The 18,652-nt window shown below is 41.7% G+C and overlaps 1 protein-coding gene across 4 annotated transcripts in view; it reads left to right on the forward strand.

Annotated features, from left to right (window-relative positions):
* The window catches only part of DNAJC7 (DnaJ heat shock protein family (Hsp40) member C7), a 30,216-nt gene that overhangs the window by 7,628 nt on the left and 3,936 nt on the right, over positions 1-18,652 (forward strand). For 2 of the 4 annotated variants that reach the window (XM_025440290.3, XM_049114706.1), the window contains 8 exons: positions 5,509-5,597; positions 6,650-6,774; positions 7,154-7,267; positions 7,965-8,039; positions 12,637-12,755; positions 13,700-13,853; positions 14,391-14,555; positions 15,397-15,488. In XM_025440290.3, coding sequence (XP_025296075.1) covers positions 5,509-5,597; positions 6,650-6,774; positions 7,154-7,267; positions 7,965-8,039; positions 12,637-12,755; positions 13,700-13,853; positions 14,391-14,555; positions 15,397-15,488 — 933 coding nt within the window. Of the gene's footprint in view, positions 1-2,347; positions 2,497-3,576; positions 3,649-5,508; positions 5,598-6,649; positions 6,775-7,153; positions 7,268-7,964; positions 8,040-12,636; positions 12,756-13,699; positions 13,854-14,390; positions 14,556-15,396; positions 15,489-18,652 lie in introns of those variants that run through there. The other 2 variants (XM_049114707.1, XM_025440293.3) reach the window with 2 other exon arrangements.

Raw genomic sequence — 18,652 nt, forward strand, 5'->3', positions numbered from 1 at the left:
CATCAAGAAAATGCAAAAAAGAAGATCTCATCCAAGCTTCTGCATCCCCTTTGATTTAAACTATTATTCATGGCTATTAGAAGAGCTAAACTTGATTAAAAATGTATTATTCTAGGCAAATACTTGAAATAAGTAAAAGCAGTCAGTTAAGTTTTTGTCATACAAAAATATCAGCATATCCTAGGTTGCAAATGTTACAGAATAGTGAACTGTGCTGGTCTTTATTTTTATGCACAGAGGTAACTAAATCTTAAAGTGAGGGGTGCCTGGGTGGTTGAGTCAGTTAAGTGGCTGCCTTCAGCTCAGGTCATAATCCTAGGACTCTGAAATAGAGCCTGATGGAGCAGGGAGCCTGCTTCTCCCTTTCCCTCTGGCTGCTGCTCCCCTGCTTATGTATGCACATTCTCTCTCAAATAAATAAATAAAAATCTTTTAAAAAATAAATCCTAAAATGATACTGTACAAGTGATGAAGGATCTCATCTCTATTTTAATAATTCACAAATACATGAAATGTGAAGCATTTCCAAAGAGAACCCACTTATATTTGAGGGCGTTTTAAAAACTACCATCCAATGAATCCTGCATTAATGAAAGCTGATGAGTAAAATTCGCTCTTTCATTGCTAAGATAGATTAGTTGGCCTAAGGCGAAGAGCTTGCTTAACATCCAACTTAGAAGTATTTAAAGAGAAAATGGAGATTTTTATAGGGCATCTAATTTGGGTCACGTTGCAATGTCAACTGCGGTGTTTTAATGTATGTTTAATTTAGCTGTGCTGTAAATGTGTAGAGTTGACTGGTGATTATAAGCCCATGTTGTCTGAACTGATCACGTGATACTGAGCCCTGCTAAGACCTGTGTAATACCAAATGATTCCCTTGGCACTGTTCATTGGAGTAATTAGCATCTGTGAAGAATGAGTGCTACATTGGAGGAGAGAATATAACTGCATGATCAGAGGATATACAGATTTTTAACATGTGTAGTGTAGAAGAGCAGGTGCCAGGCTGTAGTTTTGATTGATGAGGCTATTTCTGAAAAATACAGGAATATATTTTAAAATAGCAAAGCCGACCAAGAGTGATATGTAGTCTCCTTACGTGTATCTGTCAGAAGGCCACCCAGGCCCTCCACTGATCCTGCTGTGGTGGACCCTCCCCACCATACCTCCTGAGAGGATAGAAGTGTTTTTTTTTTTTTTTTTTTTAAGATTTTATTTATTTATTCATGAGAGACACACAGAGAGAGGCACAGACACAGGCAGAGGAAGAAGCAGGCTCCATGCAGGGAGCCCGATGTGGGACTTGATCCCGGGTCTCCAGTACCACACCCTGCGCTGAAGGCAGCGCTAAACCGCTGAGCCACATGGGCTACCCAAGATAGAAGTTTTTGAAAATCTCTCAGTAGCTCTTTTCACAGGAATTTGTGAAAATTCAAGTGAAAGGACTGGTTTGGTGGAGGATTGAATCTTTCCCAGCATCTTTTGGTGAATCAGAGGTGAAGCTTACTCTGCTTAGAGGTTGGGTGGAAAACTAGATAAATTAGTTTTTTTTTTTTTTTTTAAAGGTTTTATTTATTTATTCATGAGAGACACAGAGACAGAGAGAGGCAGAGACACAGGCAGAGGGAGAAACAGGCTCCATGCACCGGGAGCCCGACGTGGGATTCGATCCCGGGTCTCCAGGATCGCGCCCTGGGCCAAAGGCAGGCGCCAAACCGCTGCGCCACCCAGGGATCCCGATAAATTAGTTTTTAATCTAAAAACCTTGACGCTGGTTAACAGGATCTAGTGGGGAGAAAACCAAGGACTGTGAAGTTGGGGAGCCTGTATGGTGGCCTTGGGTGCCTCACTGGCTCTTTGTTGAAGAACTTGTAATAGTATCACCATAACCACTTCAGGATGCCCAGATCTTCCCTAGGAATGCCTTTGAAAATCTGAAAAAGGACTAGAGATGTAGTGTAGCTATTAATAGCTCCTGCAGGTCAGTTATGGCGTGTCTATATTTTCATGTGGCATTATATTTCAGGGATTAGTCTGAATTTTATTGTGTGTCCATAGAAATAATCTGTAGTGTAATTTAGTCCCTTTTGGACTTCTTTCCTCTTTTTGGTTGGTCCAGGTGAACCTAATTAATCCTAATCCTTCCTTTCTCGGTGCTGATGTGTTTGGTAGGTACATGTTATAACTTCACTTGGTTATCAAATCAGTGATCCTGGCGGTGAGTGGAGTGACAGATACCAGCACCAGGCTGTCCTCGATTCCAGTGTTAACCAGCTCTTCTCCTTCTTTTCCAGTCCCACGCCTTTGACATCTCATCCTTCAGTCCCTTTGCTGTAAAGGCAACTTGAACAAGCTTCAGCCCTTTCTCAGACTCCCAGGGCAGGACTTGAATGGATTTGACCCTGGAATTGTTCCTGATGCAGCCTTGTTCAGTTCTTGCTGCTGCCATGCTGGATTCCAAAGATCCACTTTTTCCTCGGCTGGTCTCACTGGGTCAGGCCCATTGGTTAAAGCTTGTCTCGTATTTGGTGGGGAGGTTCAAAATGAAGGAGGGGACTCCACTCTGAGAGTTGGACCTGGAGGCAAAAAATAAGCATTCAGCCTAAATGCACTAAGTGCCTATTGTTTAGGCAGCTGTTAATCAACCATGTTTCTATGAAAATAAGTCCTTTTCATGAGGCAGTTGTGTGGGAATAGCTAATTCTGGCCTGATGCTGTGCAGTGTGAGGTTAAAAACATGGTAACTTGTCACAACACAATTCTTCTTGTTCTTTCTGCTGTGGGCTGACTCTACATTACTCGCTTTGTTTGCTCTAGAATGGAATCTACTCACCATTTACTAAAATGAAATGCATTTCTTGGGGGAGGCAAAGTCCAGTTCACTAGGTCTTGCGTCTTAAAGAGAAAGGAGCCCTGCTCTCTCTGTGACTAATTGTTAGGAATGTCATTTAGCTTGTTTAAATCTAGATTGCAGTTCAGGAGTTGGATTTTATATGCTAGGGCTATTTTATGTCTTAGTTTGAAGAAATACACATTCATTGCCCATGTCTTGTTCCCAGCAGGACAGATTAATTTTTTAAGTCTTAAGAAATAGATACAGATGAGCATTGGAGAGAAAGCTTAGCATAGTAGATGGTGCATAAGCTTTGGAATCTGATAGGTGTGGGTTGACATCCTGACCTTGGGCCAGTTTTTTATCTCTGCTCCTTATTTTACTTCTCTGAGCTATAGGAATAATGAAACACCTGGTAGAAAGATAACATATGGAAGTACCAGGCTTCAGTAATCATTTCTTACTTTCTACAGCCCATGCAGAACTCCCTTGCCTCCATGGAAGTTTGTGTTTCAGGAAAGAAAGGGCACTTTTCTGTAGCTCTACAGATTGTTTCACCTTTGCTTAACCAGCTTTATACTACTAATATGGTGTCTAAGTGTCTGGATACCTTTGGTTTTCTTTAAGCATTTGTGTATTCTTAGCCACTAGGCAGCTGAAAGGAAGACTAGATCTTTTCACATACATTGTGAGCCTAATGTTTCCTTTGAATTTACCACTCTGGTTTTTTCACAGCAATTTGACTCAGCTTCTGACATCCAGTGTTGGGGAAGCCCTTTCTTCAGATCTCTTGGCATATCTGCTCTTAAAGGGTAGGCTCCTCATAGTTCTTAGAATGCTTTGCTTAATTTAGAGTTATAGGATGGTGTACACCGTGCAGAAAGATTGCAATTGGTCCTATAAATCTTGCATTTGGGGGATCCTTCTTGAGGACTTTTAATAGCAGATGGCCTCTTTACAGCCTTGTGCCAGTTGGTGTAATAAAATTATTCAAATAAATTCATGTCCATCACAGTTCAGATCTGTCAACATTTATAGATCATTCCCATTTTCCTTCTCCTTTCTTCTAGCAGCCTTTTCATGTTAGTAGGGCTTGCCAGGACAGTGCTGGAGAAGAATGGAAAGGAAGATCAGGGGGATCCCTGGGTGGCGCAGCGGTTTGGCGCCTGCCTTTGGCCCAGGGCGTGATCCTGGAGACCCGGGATCGAATCCCACATCAGGCTCCCAGTGCATGGAGCCTGCTTCTCTCTCTGCCTCTCTCTCTCTCTCTCTCTATCTCTGTGACTATCATAAATAAATAAAAACTTAAAAAAAAATAAAAAAAAAAAAAAGAAAGGGAGATCACCTCAATAAAAGGAGGGCAGCTTTGCCATTCTGTAGTTTAAAATACGTAAGTAAATAAATCACAAATCCTTCCATTACCGAGGTGCATAAAATCAAGCTGTAAACTCCCATTACCATCACCATGGTTAAAAACTGGTACTTCTGTCTCTATTTCCCTTGAACTGGGTTCTTTTTTGGATGTGTAGAGGAAAAGAAACAAAGATTCTTTCTTATAACAAAAATGCTAAGATATGTTGCAGAAATCATTTGGGTAAAGAATTATCTTTGTCACTCATTAGAATGATTGTTGGTCATTAGAATGATTTGGGGTATCTTTGGTAGGGGTTACCAGTTCTTTTAAAACATTGTTGGTCATGTCTTATTCGATTCTAGTTCCTTGATCTGGAATATAATTCTCACTTACATAACATTGTTCCTTTTGGAAAATACACTTTGTCTGGTGGCAGAACTTCGAAAAAGGATCTTGGAGTAGGGTAGAAATTCTGATATTATCCACTTGGTGGTTATACAAGGTACTATAGGAATGGTAGAGGGGGCAATAAGTACCCATGTGGATGTGATGGGCAGAGAGAACATCAGTAGAGGGGTATTTCTTAGAGCATGGCTCTGGCAGGCTGTACCTCATATGTTCCTGTTACCCAGGTTCTTGATCTCTGCTATCATTGAACTCTGTCCTCCATCTTAAACACCAGTATGCTATGCTTTTAACTCCTTTGCCACCTGCTTCTGCTCTGCTTGTCCTTTCAGTGACAAATGCATGAGCCAGTTTTCAAGAGAATATATCGTTAGAACTCTAAGGATGTGACCCATTTCACGTTAAGAAGTCATTGCCCCTGAATGGAATGATCTGTAACTGATTTTTTTATGTTTGCTAAAGCAGCAATTGTGACACAGTGGGAAGGAAATACATATAAAAATTCAGGGCACCTGCCTGGCTCAGTTGGAGAAGCATGCAACTCTTGATCTTGGGGTCATGAGTTTGAGCCCCATGCTGGGTGTAGAGACTACGTAAATAAATAAATAAATAAAGTTAAAAAAATTCAGTCTCTATGAGAGATGATCTAAACTTGCTTATTGTATGGAATATAACTATAGGCGGGAATAGCGAGGAAAAGGCACGCAACATGAGAGAGGTTTTTTTGATTTAGCTTGAATATATCTAAGTGACAAAAAAAAATAGCATTGAACAAACCTATAAATTCCTTCAAGCATTGCACTAACTTTCAGTTCAATATGCCTGGGGCTCTAGACCAAAAATTGCTCCTGTGAGATTACAGAGGTTATTCCCTGTGTATAATAACATGCTCCTCTTTCTCTTTCCTTTTCAGGGAAGCAGAGTCTTTCAAGGAACAAGGAAATGCATACTATGCCAAGAAAGATTACAATGAAGCTTATAATTATTATACAAAAGCCATAGGTGAGAACTACTGCTTATGCTGAAGACAAATTTGCTAAATACTATTCTGAGTAGCACCTTTCAGAAAAGTAGCCTTTGGCTTGTGGGTTCATAACTTACTGTGTGAACTCTTTTGGACTTCATGAGGATGATTTTTCCTAGCTCAGATGGGTAGTTCTTCATTTGACAAAGACAGTTTAAGAAGTTCTAGATATAATGGCAAAAAGATACGTACCTAAATGCATCTCAGCCATTTCCAGTTCATTTAACTATGTTAGAAAATGGCCCTCATAGATATTATCAAGTCTTAACTACTTCCATGCTCCACTTGCCCACATATTTTATTTTATTTATCCCGTGTCTCCAGGATCACGACATGAGCCAAAGGCAGATGTTTTAACTGCTGAGCCACCCAGGTGTCCCATGCCCACATATTTTAATCCCATGTCAGCATGTTCCTTACTTAACTTGCTTACAAACTCTCCACCCCTAATTCAACAAATATAAATTCATTTTCATCTCTTATTATATACAATACAGTTCCTTAAGAAGATGAATATGCGGGGCAGCCTCAGTGGCTCAGCAGTTTAGCGCTGCCTTCAGCCCAGGGCGTGATCCTGGAGACCTGGGATTGAGCCCCACGCTGGGCTCCCTGCATGGAAACTGCTACTCCCTCTGCCTGTGTCTTTGCCCCCCCCCCCCCCCCCCATCTCTCAGGAATAAATAAATAAAATCTTTTAAAAAAAAAATGATGAATATGCTGACCCATCCCCTCTAAGGGGTAATCAGTACACTTTAAAGCTAAGTGTAAATTATTTTTAAGTAACTTTTATTTTTTTAATTGGTCTTACCATTGCTTCTGTCCATTTGCACAGGTAGTCAAAAATTTGGCCATTGCATTTTAAAGAGAGTATGTTAGCATTCCTATTATAGTTTGATTGCCTTGATGTAGTTCTGAGGGGAGATGACCCCTGAGTTTTTGAAGCACTGACCCATGCCAAGCTTTATTTTACTTTATTTAATAAATATTTATTTATTTACATGCTAAGCTTTATTTTCTGCCCTTCCTGTAGATATGTGTCCTAAAAATGCTAGCTACTATGGGAATCGAGCAGCCACTTTGATGATGCTCGGAAAATTCCGGGAAGCTCTTGGAGATGCACAGCAGTCAGTGAGGTTGGATGACAGTTTTGTCCGGGTACGTAATGCAACCATCTGGGGAGGACAGATTGCTGCAGTTGAGTTCCTCTAGCCCAGGACTTCTCAGTCTTAACACTGTAGACATTTGGGACCAGATAATTCTTTGTTGTGGAGAGCTATCCTGTGCATTATATGATGTTTAGCAGCGTCTCTTTAACCGCAGGTATAAGTAGCTCCCCTTTCTCTCCAGTTGTGACAACCAAACATATCTGTAACATTGCTAACTGTCCCATGGAGAGTGGAATCTCTCCTGGGTGAGAACCACTGCTCTGGCCACTTTCATCCCTGTTGGTTTTGTGTGGGTATTTGTTACTGCTGTTGATTACTCTCTACTTGGCAGTCATGCTCCTTTTCTTCCCTCTTTGCATTTCTTCTAGGGACATCTACGAGAGGGCAAATGCCACCTATCTCTAGGGAATGCCATGGCAGCATGTCGTAGTTTCCAGAGAGCCCTAGAACTGGATCACAAAAATGCTCAGGCGCACCAGGAGGTATGGTTCTGTTCTTGTCTGTATCGAAAGAGGCAGTGTGGTATAGTGACCTGAAAGTCAGAACTAAGAGCTAAAAAATAACAAAAAAACCACCTAAGAGCTAGTCTCACTTCTGACTTTGCCACACCTGGGTAATGAATCTCACTGTCTGAGCCTCAGTTTCTTACATGTAGACAGTGTTTTGAATATTTTTATTTATAGCTTCAGAAATCTATGAAATGGAGGGTTTCTGAGATAGCTGGGGAGTGGGCAGATGCTGCAAAGAACTGACTTTTGAGTACGTTCAAATCCTCATTACATCAGTAGCAGCCAAAATGTATTTTAGTTGCATCTCCATATAGACCCAGTTTACCTTTGGATGCATTTTAGTGAGAATCTGGAAATTCTCAGTCTCATTTGACAATGTCGTGCCTTTGTTTTATGTCTATCAAGGCACGACTCTGGTATTCCTGACTTGAAATTCAAACTAATGGTACAGGTGGGGCTTTAGCCTGCCTGTTGTTAGGAGTCTCGGCTGCATTGTCACCGACTTGATTTGTGAAGTATGTGGTTCTGATTTTCTTGAACTCCTAATTCATCAAAGCCTTGATTTTTTTTTTTTTTTTTGTGGTTGTTTATTTTTTTTTTTATGTATTTAATTTTGTGGTTGAAACTACAACGTCATTAAAACATTCCTTTATCTGATTTTCTGGTATAGTTCAAGAATGCTAATGCAGTCATAGAATATGAGAAAATAGCAGAAACGGATTTCGAGAAGCGAGATTTTCGGAAGGTAAAGTACCACTATGGGGAAGTCTCCTCTACAGTTTATCACAAGGCTGTGCATGCGTGTGTATGTGGTGTGAGTGTGTATACACGTGCGTAGTATGGTACGGAAGATCCAGAATAATAAATTACCCCTTCAGTTTGGCTTTGCCTTTTTCTTTCTCTCTCTCTCTCTTTTTTTTTTTTAAAGACTATTTTTTAAGAACAGGTTCACAGCAAAATTAAGAGGATAGGGCAGAGAGTTCTCATAATCCTCTGTCCCCACACATGCATAGCCTACCCCATTATCAACATTCCCCACCAGAGACACATCTGTTAAAGTCACATTTTTGACAGTTATGAATAGAGCTGCTGTAAACATCTGTGTCCAGGTTTTTGTGTGGGCATAAGTTTTCACCTCTTTGGGTTAAATATGAAGGAGTGCAATCGCTGGATCATGTGGTAAAAGTATGTTAAGTTTTGCAAGACACCCATCAAAACAGCTGTACCATTTTGCATTCCTGCCAGCAATGAATGAGAGTTCTCTTGCTCCACATCATCAACAGCATGCGTTCATTCATTCATTTATTTATTTTGCTAAGGTACTTACTTGTTAATTATATTTGGCTTTATGATAAAAAGTGAGTTTAATTGAGTTTGTTCCTGTGTTTGATACAGTAGCCTAAAAGTACGCTGGTTAGTAGAAGAAACACTAGTTGGAATAAAATATTAGGTTTGGATAATCCATTTTAACTTGAATAATGGGAGCTAGCTTTAATTCCTGTTTTATGTGAACTAGATGCAGGTCTAAATAAAAAATAGAGGGGATCCCTGGGTGGCTCAGCGGTTTGGCGCCTGCCTTTGGCCCAGGGCGCGATCCTGGGGACTCGGGATCGAATCCCACGTCGGGCTCCCGGTGCATGGAGCCTGCTTCTCCCTCTGCCTAGGTCTCTGCCTCTCTCTCTCTCTCTCTCTCTCTCTCTCTGTGACTATCATAAATAAATAAATAAATAATTAAAATAAATAAATAAATAAATAAATAATAGAGGCTCCTTTAGATTTTTGAATAGTGTACGTAACCTGTCGTCCCACCAGTTTGATGTTAGGCCTTTCTGTGAAAGCACACTATTCTTTTGGAGCTATGTGATAGTGAAATTTACATTCCAAAGGGGTTAACCTATCTGAAAACATGGGAAAGGTATAAAAGTTCTAGATAATCTTTCTAGATCTAGTTTATAGTGGTTATACCTCATCTGTATAATCCTTAATTCCCTCCTTTAGATGATATTTGGAAGTAGCTTTCATTAGTGTTTCAGAAGGGGAGGCGAATGACCCCCTAAAAAGGTAAAAAACACTGATAAAGGTTCAACTTTCAAGATCACTTAAAAGAGGTTTGTATCATCCAAGGAACAGATGTTGTTACTTTATATGTGGGAATGTGTTCAGTGCTTTCTGTAGAAGGTACTCAATAAACATTTGATAAAACGGTACAGTTAAGAATTGCTTTTTTTAAGATTTTGTTTATTAGAGAGTGAGCAAGCCAGAGCAGGAGTGGGGTCAGGGGCTAAGGGAGAAGTAGGTTCCCCACTGAGCAGGGAGCCCAACGTGGGGCTGGATCTGGGACTTTGGGATCATGACCTGAGCCAGAGGAAGACGCCCAACCAACTGAGCCACCCAGGTGCCCCAAGAATTGTTCTTAATTATGCTTAAGTCGCCAACTGTGCAGGTCTTTTATTTGGTAATAAATATTTCTGATTAGCTTATACAGAGTCTCAGCATTAACTTATTAGCATCCTTCTTCTGTCCATTGGTTTTAATAATCACAGTGTCTTTGTAGTGTGATTCATAAGGTTGGGGGGGGCGTCGAGTGTGTTTGGAAAGCGATTGATTCTGCCTTTTGTCACGTTTTTTGAGGTTTACATAGGCAAAAGCTTTGTCTCAAAGGCAATCTTTTGAGTTTCTTTTCTCTCTTGCCCACTCTGGAGCCAGAATCCCCAGTTTGTGACAGAATCCTCTGTTTGCGACATCCCAGCCCCCCCACTGTAGCTCATGGTGATGTCACAAATGAAGAATTATGATCCTGGCAGGGGAAACAGATGAACTTGGAAGAAACAAAGATCTTCTTTGCCTGCAGCTGTCCCTCGTCATGGGGAGGTGGGGGGTGGGAAGTGAAGCGCTGAGCCTTCAGCTGACACTCCACTGACCCGATGAGCAGAACCATCTCCACACAACGTTGCGAAGGCAACAGGGTGTGGCTGCTTACATCTGACTGTTTCCCCTATACCCCCCAACTAGTTCTATTTCTGTTTAAGGGGGAAAAGTTAGCACCATGACTTTATCTTACATGATGCGTGAACTTCCAGAATCCTTAGAACTTCTAGGATAGTACCCCATGCCCTGATAGAGAGGCATCCCCAACCACTGCTCTGTGAACACTGCATCTTCCCAGTGGGGCAGCTCTTGGTGCTTTCCTACTTCTGCATATTTTCAAATTTAAATTTTTGATTAGGTGCTATTCATTGTTCAAAAGTTAGAAGTATGAGGTGGGGGGCAGGGAGCTAGAAGTATAAACTTACTCAGTGATAGGTATTCCCCTAAACAACTATCTGCCTAGTTCTCACCCGCTAAAGTAATCTGTGTTCTTATTTCTTCTCTTCCCTTCCAGTTTGGTTATACATATATCAAAATACAGAGTTCTAATTTTTCCTTTTTTGCGTGAAAGGTCATGTTCTTCACTGTTCTGTACCTTGCTTTCTTTGCACTTAGTAGACCTTGGAAGTCTTTCTGTACTAATACATGGAAAGGAGCTTTATTCTGTTTTAGAGCTATGTGGTATTCCATTATATGAATGTCTAATCAGTTACCTTTTGCTGGAATTTGACCTGTTATTGCTTCTGAGCTTTTAGACTTCATCTCTTCCTGATCCCCATATTCAGATTCTTAGAGGAAATGGGTATCTCTTAATTCCGCATTTCTCCTTTGGGTTATTTATCCTTGAAAAGAATATGATTCAGTAAGGATCTCCCAGGTATAGCAGCTAAACCAAAAATGAAGGCTCAGGGAACAAACTTCTGAAAAGAGAAAAATGGGAATATATGTTGAGTATAACAATCTGATAAACTATTTAGGGCCATTTAAAATGAAACATTTTGGGGTGCCTTGGTGGCTCAGTTGGTTAAGTGTCTGCCTTCGGCTGGGGTTGTGATCCTGGGGTCCTGAGATCAAGTCCCAAGTTGGGCTCCTGCTCAGTGGGGAGAGTCTGTTTCTCCCTCTCCCCCTGCCCCTTTCCCTGCTTGTGCATGCATGCTCTCTCTCTTAAATGAATAAATAAAATACATATTTTTAAATGAACTATTTTATTGATATATTTCTACTAAAATAGAAGTGGAGGGGCACCAGGGTGGCTCAGTCAGTTGGGCAACCAATGTTTGGTTTCCAGCTCAGGTCATCTTGGGGTCCTAAGATTGAGCCCCATGTTGGGCTCCTTGCTCAGTTGGGGGGTGGAGGGTCTGTTTGAGAATTCTCTCTCTGCTCCTCCCCTGCTTGCACTCCCCTCCCCCCAAAAACCAATTTATCTATCTTTAAAACATAAATAGGGGTGCCTGGGTGGCTCAGTGTTTGAGCGTCTGCCTTTTGTTCAGGTTGTGACCCCGGGGTCTTGGGATCAAGTCCTGCATCAGGCTCACCACAGGGAGCCTGCTTTTCCTTCTCCTTATGTCTCTTCCTCTCTCTGTGTATCTCTCATGAATAAATAAATAAACTCTTTGAAATAAAAATAAATTTAAAAATTAAAAATTAAAAAAATTTTTAAAAAAAATTTAAAAATAAAATAGAAGGAAAGGTGGCCACTAGGGTACTTAGTGGGATGTAAGGCTCATGGCACAGGGAGGAGGGAACTGTAAGCAATATTAATAATATAGGGGGGACACCTGTGTGGCTTAGCGGTTGAGCATCTGCCTTTGGCCCGGGGCGTGATCCTGGAGTCCCGGGATCGAGTCCAACGTCGGGCTCCCTGCATGGAGCCTGCTTCTCCCTCTGCCTGTATCTGCCTCTCTCTCCGTCTCTCATGAATAAATAAATAAAATTTAAAATAATAATAATAATATAGGGAGCGATGACTGTATCAGGTTATTTTGGGTATCCTTGTCTTTTGTAGTAACCTAAGCATGGTGAGGTGTGCAGGATAGCAAATAACAGTATTTCTACACTGTTAGTGTAGCTATTAACATGCAGCTTTTAACATGATGATTAAAGTAACAGGCTCTGGAGTCATAGTGTCTGAAACCGAATCCTGTTTCTGTCATTTACTAGCTTCGGTGACCGTGAACACATTCCTTAATCTCTGCATTTTAGTTTCTCATTAATAAAATAAGGTACTTTGTAAAATTTATAAAATTGTCATGAACATTAAATGGATCAGTATATAAAGTACGTAGTAAACGTTCGTTGTCATCTTCTGGATCAACTGCTCCCCTCGTTTCAGTGGTTTAATCAGATGACTTAGATATGTTCCTAACCTCTGATATTACTTTCTTTTGAATCTGTCTGTTGCCTGTGGCCAGACTAAATGAAGATATTTCTAGAGTCCAGAATGAAGAACCTTACTTGCTTTCTTTTCCCCATAGGTGGTTTTCTGCATGGACCGTGCCCTAGAATTTGCCCCTGCCTGCCATCGCTTCAAAATCCTCAAAGCAGAATGTTTAGCAATGCTAGGTCGTTATCCGGAAGCACAGTCTGTGGCCAGGTATGAAATCAGGCCAGTTCTGCATTGAAATGCCAGATACCACTGGACAGGTGCTGTCTGGCAGCTCTCTTTAGCAGGAGTTACCATATGTCCTTTAGGTAGACCAGCTATTGCTGATCGACCTTCCTGGGCCTTAAAACCAAACAGACTGGATTTGAAAACCTACCAGATATAGAAGTACAGTAGGTACTTTAGCTATATATGGAAGAAGAGATCGTGTGAGGTTTTTTGTTTTTTTATTTTTTTTTAAACGTAATTTTCTTTTAACACTTGCAAGTTTGCAAGTTCTGTAAAGGGCAGTAGTAAATATTTTAGGCTTTGCGGGTCATATAGTCTCCATCGAAATTATTCACCTCTGCCACTGTGGTGCAGAAACAGCCATTGATAATAGATAAATGGATGATGTGGCTAGGTTTCAGTACAGTTTGATTTACAGAAACAGCGGTGGGCAGGATTTAGCCCTTTGGGCTGTAGTTTGCCAATCTCTGTTCTAATAATGACTGAGACACATGAAGTGTATTAAAGATAAATATAGGGCAGCCCGGGTGGCTCAGCGGTTTAGCGCTGTCTTTGGCCCAGGGCGTGATCCTGGAGACCTGGGATCAAGTCCCACGTCGGGCTCCTGCATGGAGCCTGCTTCTCCCTCTGCCTGTGTCTCTGCCTCTCTCTCTCTGCATGTGTGTGTCATAAATAAATAAAATCTTTAAAATAAATAAATAAATAAATAAATAAATAAATAAATAAATAAATAAATAAATAAAGATAAATATAGGTCATTTATTTGGGGAAGGTATGGGAAGAGCTTATTGGGATCTGTTGACCTTTGGATGCTTTCCATACTAGACACATGGTCAAGGGAAAAATTAGTGATAGTAATCACAAATGATAGTAATGGTAGGGAGATCCAAACCATGGCTGAATGTTCTCCTCTCTGGCTATTGCAGTGACATTTTACGAATGGATTCTACCAATGCGGATGCTCTGTATGTACGAGGTCTTTGCCTTTATTATGAAGATTGTATTGAGAAGGCGGTTCAGTTTTTTGTACAGGCTCTCAGAATGGCTCCTGACCATGAGAAGGCCTGCATTGCTTGCAGAGTAAGTTCTAGGCCCCAGATCTGAGTAGGAAAGAAAACTTCCTTTTTGAACCTGTGAATCAAAAATGAAAGGTTCTAGGATCACATGAAATGTGATAGCTCCTTTTCCCGCTTTGCCAGGATGCTTGGTCTTTGATTAGAAATTATTTCAGAACTACGTTTATTTACTTAAAAGTAAATGTGATCATGTAGGGTCAGATCCTTCTAATACCTAAGTGTGCTTTTTCTTATTTTCTTCCCTCAGTGAAGAAAAAATAGTAATGCTTATTCTAGGGAGTGGAGGTAAATCCTGGGCAAACAAGTCTCAATGATATTCTGTTGCAAATCTTGGTTTCTCCTGTCCACTCTGTAGGAAGCACCAGTGAGCAACAAAGAGCCCAGATGGTGGGGGTACGGGCGGAGGGGTGGGTGGTTGTGGTAAGGATCAGTGCGAGGCTAAACAGCTGTGATCTGAGAAATCAAAAATAGACTTGGGCCTCTTGTACAGTTGTCTGGGTTTCCTGGATATGAACTAACTTCCCCTTGCTTTTCCCTGTAGAATGCTAAAGCACTTAAAGCAAAGAAAGAAGATGGGAATAAAGCATTTAAAGAAGGAAATTACAAGCTAGCCTATGAACTGTACACAGAAGCCCTGGGGATAGACCCTAACAATATAAAAACAAATGCTAAACTCTACTGTAATCGGGGCACGGTTAACTCCAAGGTAAGCACTTGGTCTGGGTCTTGGGGTCTATGGAGATATGTTTAAGGGACCTCAAAGAGGTCTTGGGGAATCTGCCTAATGAGGGCAGCCAGATGAAAGGAGAGAAGATGATTTTTGTTTGAGAGTTCAGCTTGTTAACAAACTTCCTTCTGAGAGGCAAGCTTTTTTGCCTTTTCCTCGAAATTGAAGGGCACTTGAGGGACAGTTTGGAAGGATATTCCTACCTGTTCTTCCTCAAGATCCCTTTCCTCCACTAAGAGAATGCCAGGGGCTTTGGCATCATTTTTAGGCAAATTTTATCATTGTTTTTGGCCTAAGCAAGTGATTATTTCTTTCTTAGGAGTAATTTGAAAGAAATTAGAGTATGAGGCAGGCTTAATTTTTTTTATCCAGCATAACTGATGGTCACCATGCTCGGCTGGAAACAGTCTGCATCTCCACTGTAGTCCTGCATACTCTAAGAAACAACAGCAGGCCCTTGCTCTTATAGTATTCCAGTAGTTAGAAATCAGAGTAATTCATACCCCTCTCATTGGCCTTTGGGAGAATGGAGGGCAGGAACCACTATTTTCCTGTCTTATTTGGGCACTACCCTGGAGTGGTAGAGGTGGTTTATCCCTGCACAGAAGTGTGCCTGACTTCTATCCTGTAGAAGAGAAACCGGTTTCGAATCTGGCGTCCTTAGCCCTCTGAGACACTAGCTTTCTCAGTGACCGAGAGTGTGTGACAGTTAGGGGGCTAGCACGACTGATCGTCTTAGAATTCTGAAGCCATGCTCACAGCCTCCGGGCTCCCTCAGTCCGCAGAGATGTGAAGTATGACTGCTCTCTCTCTCCTGAAGCTTAGGAAACTAGATGATGCAATAGAAGACTGCACGAGTGCAGTGAAGCTCGATGCCACTTATATAAAAGCCTACTTGAGAAGAGCTCAGTGGTGAGTGCCTCCGGCGGGCGAGGGGAAGAGGGAGTTGCCGCTGGCCTGCCAGGGGAATTGCACTGTGGCTGCTGAAGCAGACCCGGGGATGTTGTGAGGTCATTTGGTCCTTCCCCCTGCCTCTAGGTGGGATTGTTCCAGCTCTAGACTATCTTTATAGACCCCCAGCGGAGGAGATTGCACAAGCTCCCTCAGTCTCCCATGACTGTGTCTTACGCCCCTCACGGTCAGTAAGTTTCCTCTGATGCCTGACCCAAATTCCTTTTGTTAAAGTTTAAATCCGTTTCCTCTGGAGATTGTATTTTGTGTTGTACACTTTTGCTCTAACTTGGCACAGTGCTTGGCACACAGTAGGTGCTCACTCAATAAATGTTTTTGTGGGATGAGTGGATGGTGCTTGGAAGAGGAAGAAATAAAGTATCTCTTGGAGACAGTTGAGAGTTGTGCTTATCCTGTATGTTCTGGGTTAGGGAAGACCGTGTTTCAGTTGGAAGGGATTTAATCTTGCTCAGCCTCTCAGCAGTATCAGGAAGTCCCTTTTGAAGTAGCTCTGTGGGCCTTGGTGATTCATGAGCCAGGGTATGCCTACTTAGATCTAGTGTCCCGATTGGCCTTCAGAGTCAGCACACTCCCCAGCTTGTACATCCAGAGTTTTCTGCAGATAGGAACCTCAGTCAGGGCTAAGAGAGTCCTCCCCCCAAATCTATCTCTTTTTATTTCAGATTATTTCCCAGACAGAGAAGAACATTCTATCTTTAAAGTTCCAAAAGGAAGACCTGTTTGTTGTATACTAATCCTCCAACACTCATCCTGTTTCTTGTCATAAAATGTCCAGTCAGAGAACTGATGTTACTGATGTCTGGCGAGCCCATCATTCCTTAAGCTCCTCTGTCTCATCAGTGGTGGCGGGTGTGGCCTGTCTCCCATTTAGTTGGCCCAGAATTATCCACATTTTTTAAAAGTAGGAAAATTACTACTGTGTGTGGTGTTTTTTTTTTTTTTTTTTTAAGTGGAATTCTAAGTAGATGAGTAAGTCCATCAGAGACATCCACAGAATTGTATTATAGACTCTGTGAGACCAGCTGTCAGTCACCTCTTGTTTGCAAACCACTGGCAAACATGGAAGCTTTGGAAGACAACACATACCCTCCGACCCAGCTAAAGACTCATTTTAACAGATACAAAATGCTATATACAAGTTTACTGTGGTGTTATCTGTAATAGCCAACAAAGAGAATCCCCTAAGTGCCTGGTGGGGCAGAGGTGGCTAGGTACATGACACCATGTCAACTCAAGGGACACTCTAGTTTTAGAACAGGGAATGGGTGAGGAGAAAATTCTTGACTTTTTGGGAAGATAATGGGGTAGATAATTATACCTTTACATGTATTCAATAAGGAAAAATCAATATGGCTTTAATCAGACAAATCCTTATCTTTATGGAAGAAACAATGTTCTCTGAGTGGGTCTCTCTTTGAGATCCCACCACAGGGGACAGCATGCACTTTTGGGCACAGTTGGGCACATCAATTGTTCTCCTCACATAGCTGGGATTGACACGAAGTAGTGATTAGTTCAGACCAAAGCCTCACCAGAGGCCTGACTCCTGCCTTAGTCTGCCTCAACTTACCCTTAAAGTTGGGGAGATGCCAGATCTTTGCTACATCTCCTGTCTTGGGCTGGAGTTTCCCATTTTCCCTGAAGCTGTGCTTCTCTACTTTTTCTTCAACCTAAAAATATACTAAGTAGGCATATACTTGACATACGGTGTTATATTGTTTCAGGTGTACAACAGAAAAAAATTTAAATGTAAATATCTCCTTGAATTTTATTTTTTTTAAAGATTTATTTTTATTTTTTTTTAAGATTTTATTTATTCATGAGAGACCCAGAGAGGGAGAGAGGCAGAGACACAGGAGGAGGGAGAAACAGGCTCCATGCTGGGAGCCTGATGTGGGACTCGATCCCGGGACTCCAGGATCGCACCCTGGGCCAAAGGCAGGCGCTAAACCGCTGAGCCACCCAGGGATCCCCTCTCCTTGAATTTTAAAAACATGTTAAGTAAAAATGAAAAATCACTATAATATAAGCTTGTTTAATACATTCCAAAAGGACATGGCAGGGTCATTAAGGCTGCTTATCTGATCATCCCACAGCTGGGGCCATCAACTTATATTATTTTTCATCCTGTATATTATAGCTTCATCTCTGAGCTCCTGGTAGCATTTGTGCAGTGTCTTCAGGGCACTGGTTTTTCTATTTTCTTTTTTTTTTTTTTTCTCACTATTTTTTAACGAAAGTTGTAAATCATGGTGTTGCCAGAAAATCAGAGATGCTGAAGCAGTTGGGCTCCTGTCTTGCCAGCCATGTCAGTAGCACTGCCTTGCCCTGGCCTCTAAACCTGGTGGGGCTCTGATGTTTGTGTAGGTGGGTTGGTGTAGTGGCAGCACAGTACATTTGGTCTCTGTTGTGCAGTGGCTAGCTGCGCTGCACGGTCACTCCTGCTCCCCAGCTGATGTGGTCTGGCTCAGGAATTCTACCACAGTCTGTGTAAGAGGTAGGCCAGTCTTGGTGTCAGAGATCTTATCAGGATGTGAAAAATGCCACTTTGCTTCTGTGGAAGAGGTGGTCTTAAAAGGTCTGGCAGTCAGTCTGTCAGGCTAGATCCTTCTCCTCTTGGACCAGCCCTTTTCTTCTGCACTATTGAAATAGGAGCAAGTGTGTGTTTAGAGTCTCCTTTTCTCTCATTTACCTGCATCTCTCAGATTGATTAGACTCAGTAGGAACATTTGCCAGCAGCCATCACCTGGAACTTGTCCTTTTAGTGGCTCACTAATCCCACCTCTACTCTGGATTGGAGCTGGTCTTGCATGTTCTACGGCACTACAGGTTTCAGAGCTTTTCCATATCCATTGCTCTCACTTGATCTTTTTTTTTTTTTTTTCTTTTTTGCATTTCAGTCCCAAGTAATCGTTCAAGTAGGTGCCTTTTCAGATGCCTCTTGAGGGCTCTGTGAAATCAGAAGGAACCTTCTCCTGTTGGTTGCTTTCTGCCCAGAGTATCACTTTGCTGGTGGGTGCAAGTGGCATGAGATCTCTCTCTTTTTTACCTTGAGGAATTGGTAGTTAATTTTTTCTCACAGCTAGCTTAAGGACTCCTGTTTA

This window comes from Canis lupus, chromosome 9 (assembly GCF_003254725.2).
Source record: "Canis lupus dingo isolate Sandy chromosome 9, ASM325472v2, whole genome shotgun sequence".
Taxonomy (NCBI): domain Eukaryota; kingdom Metazoa; phylum Chordata; class Mammalia; order Carnivora; family Canidae; genus Canis; species Canis lupus.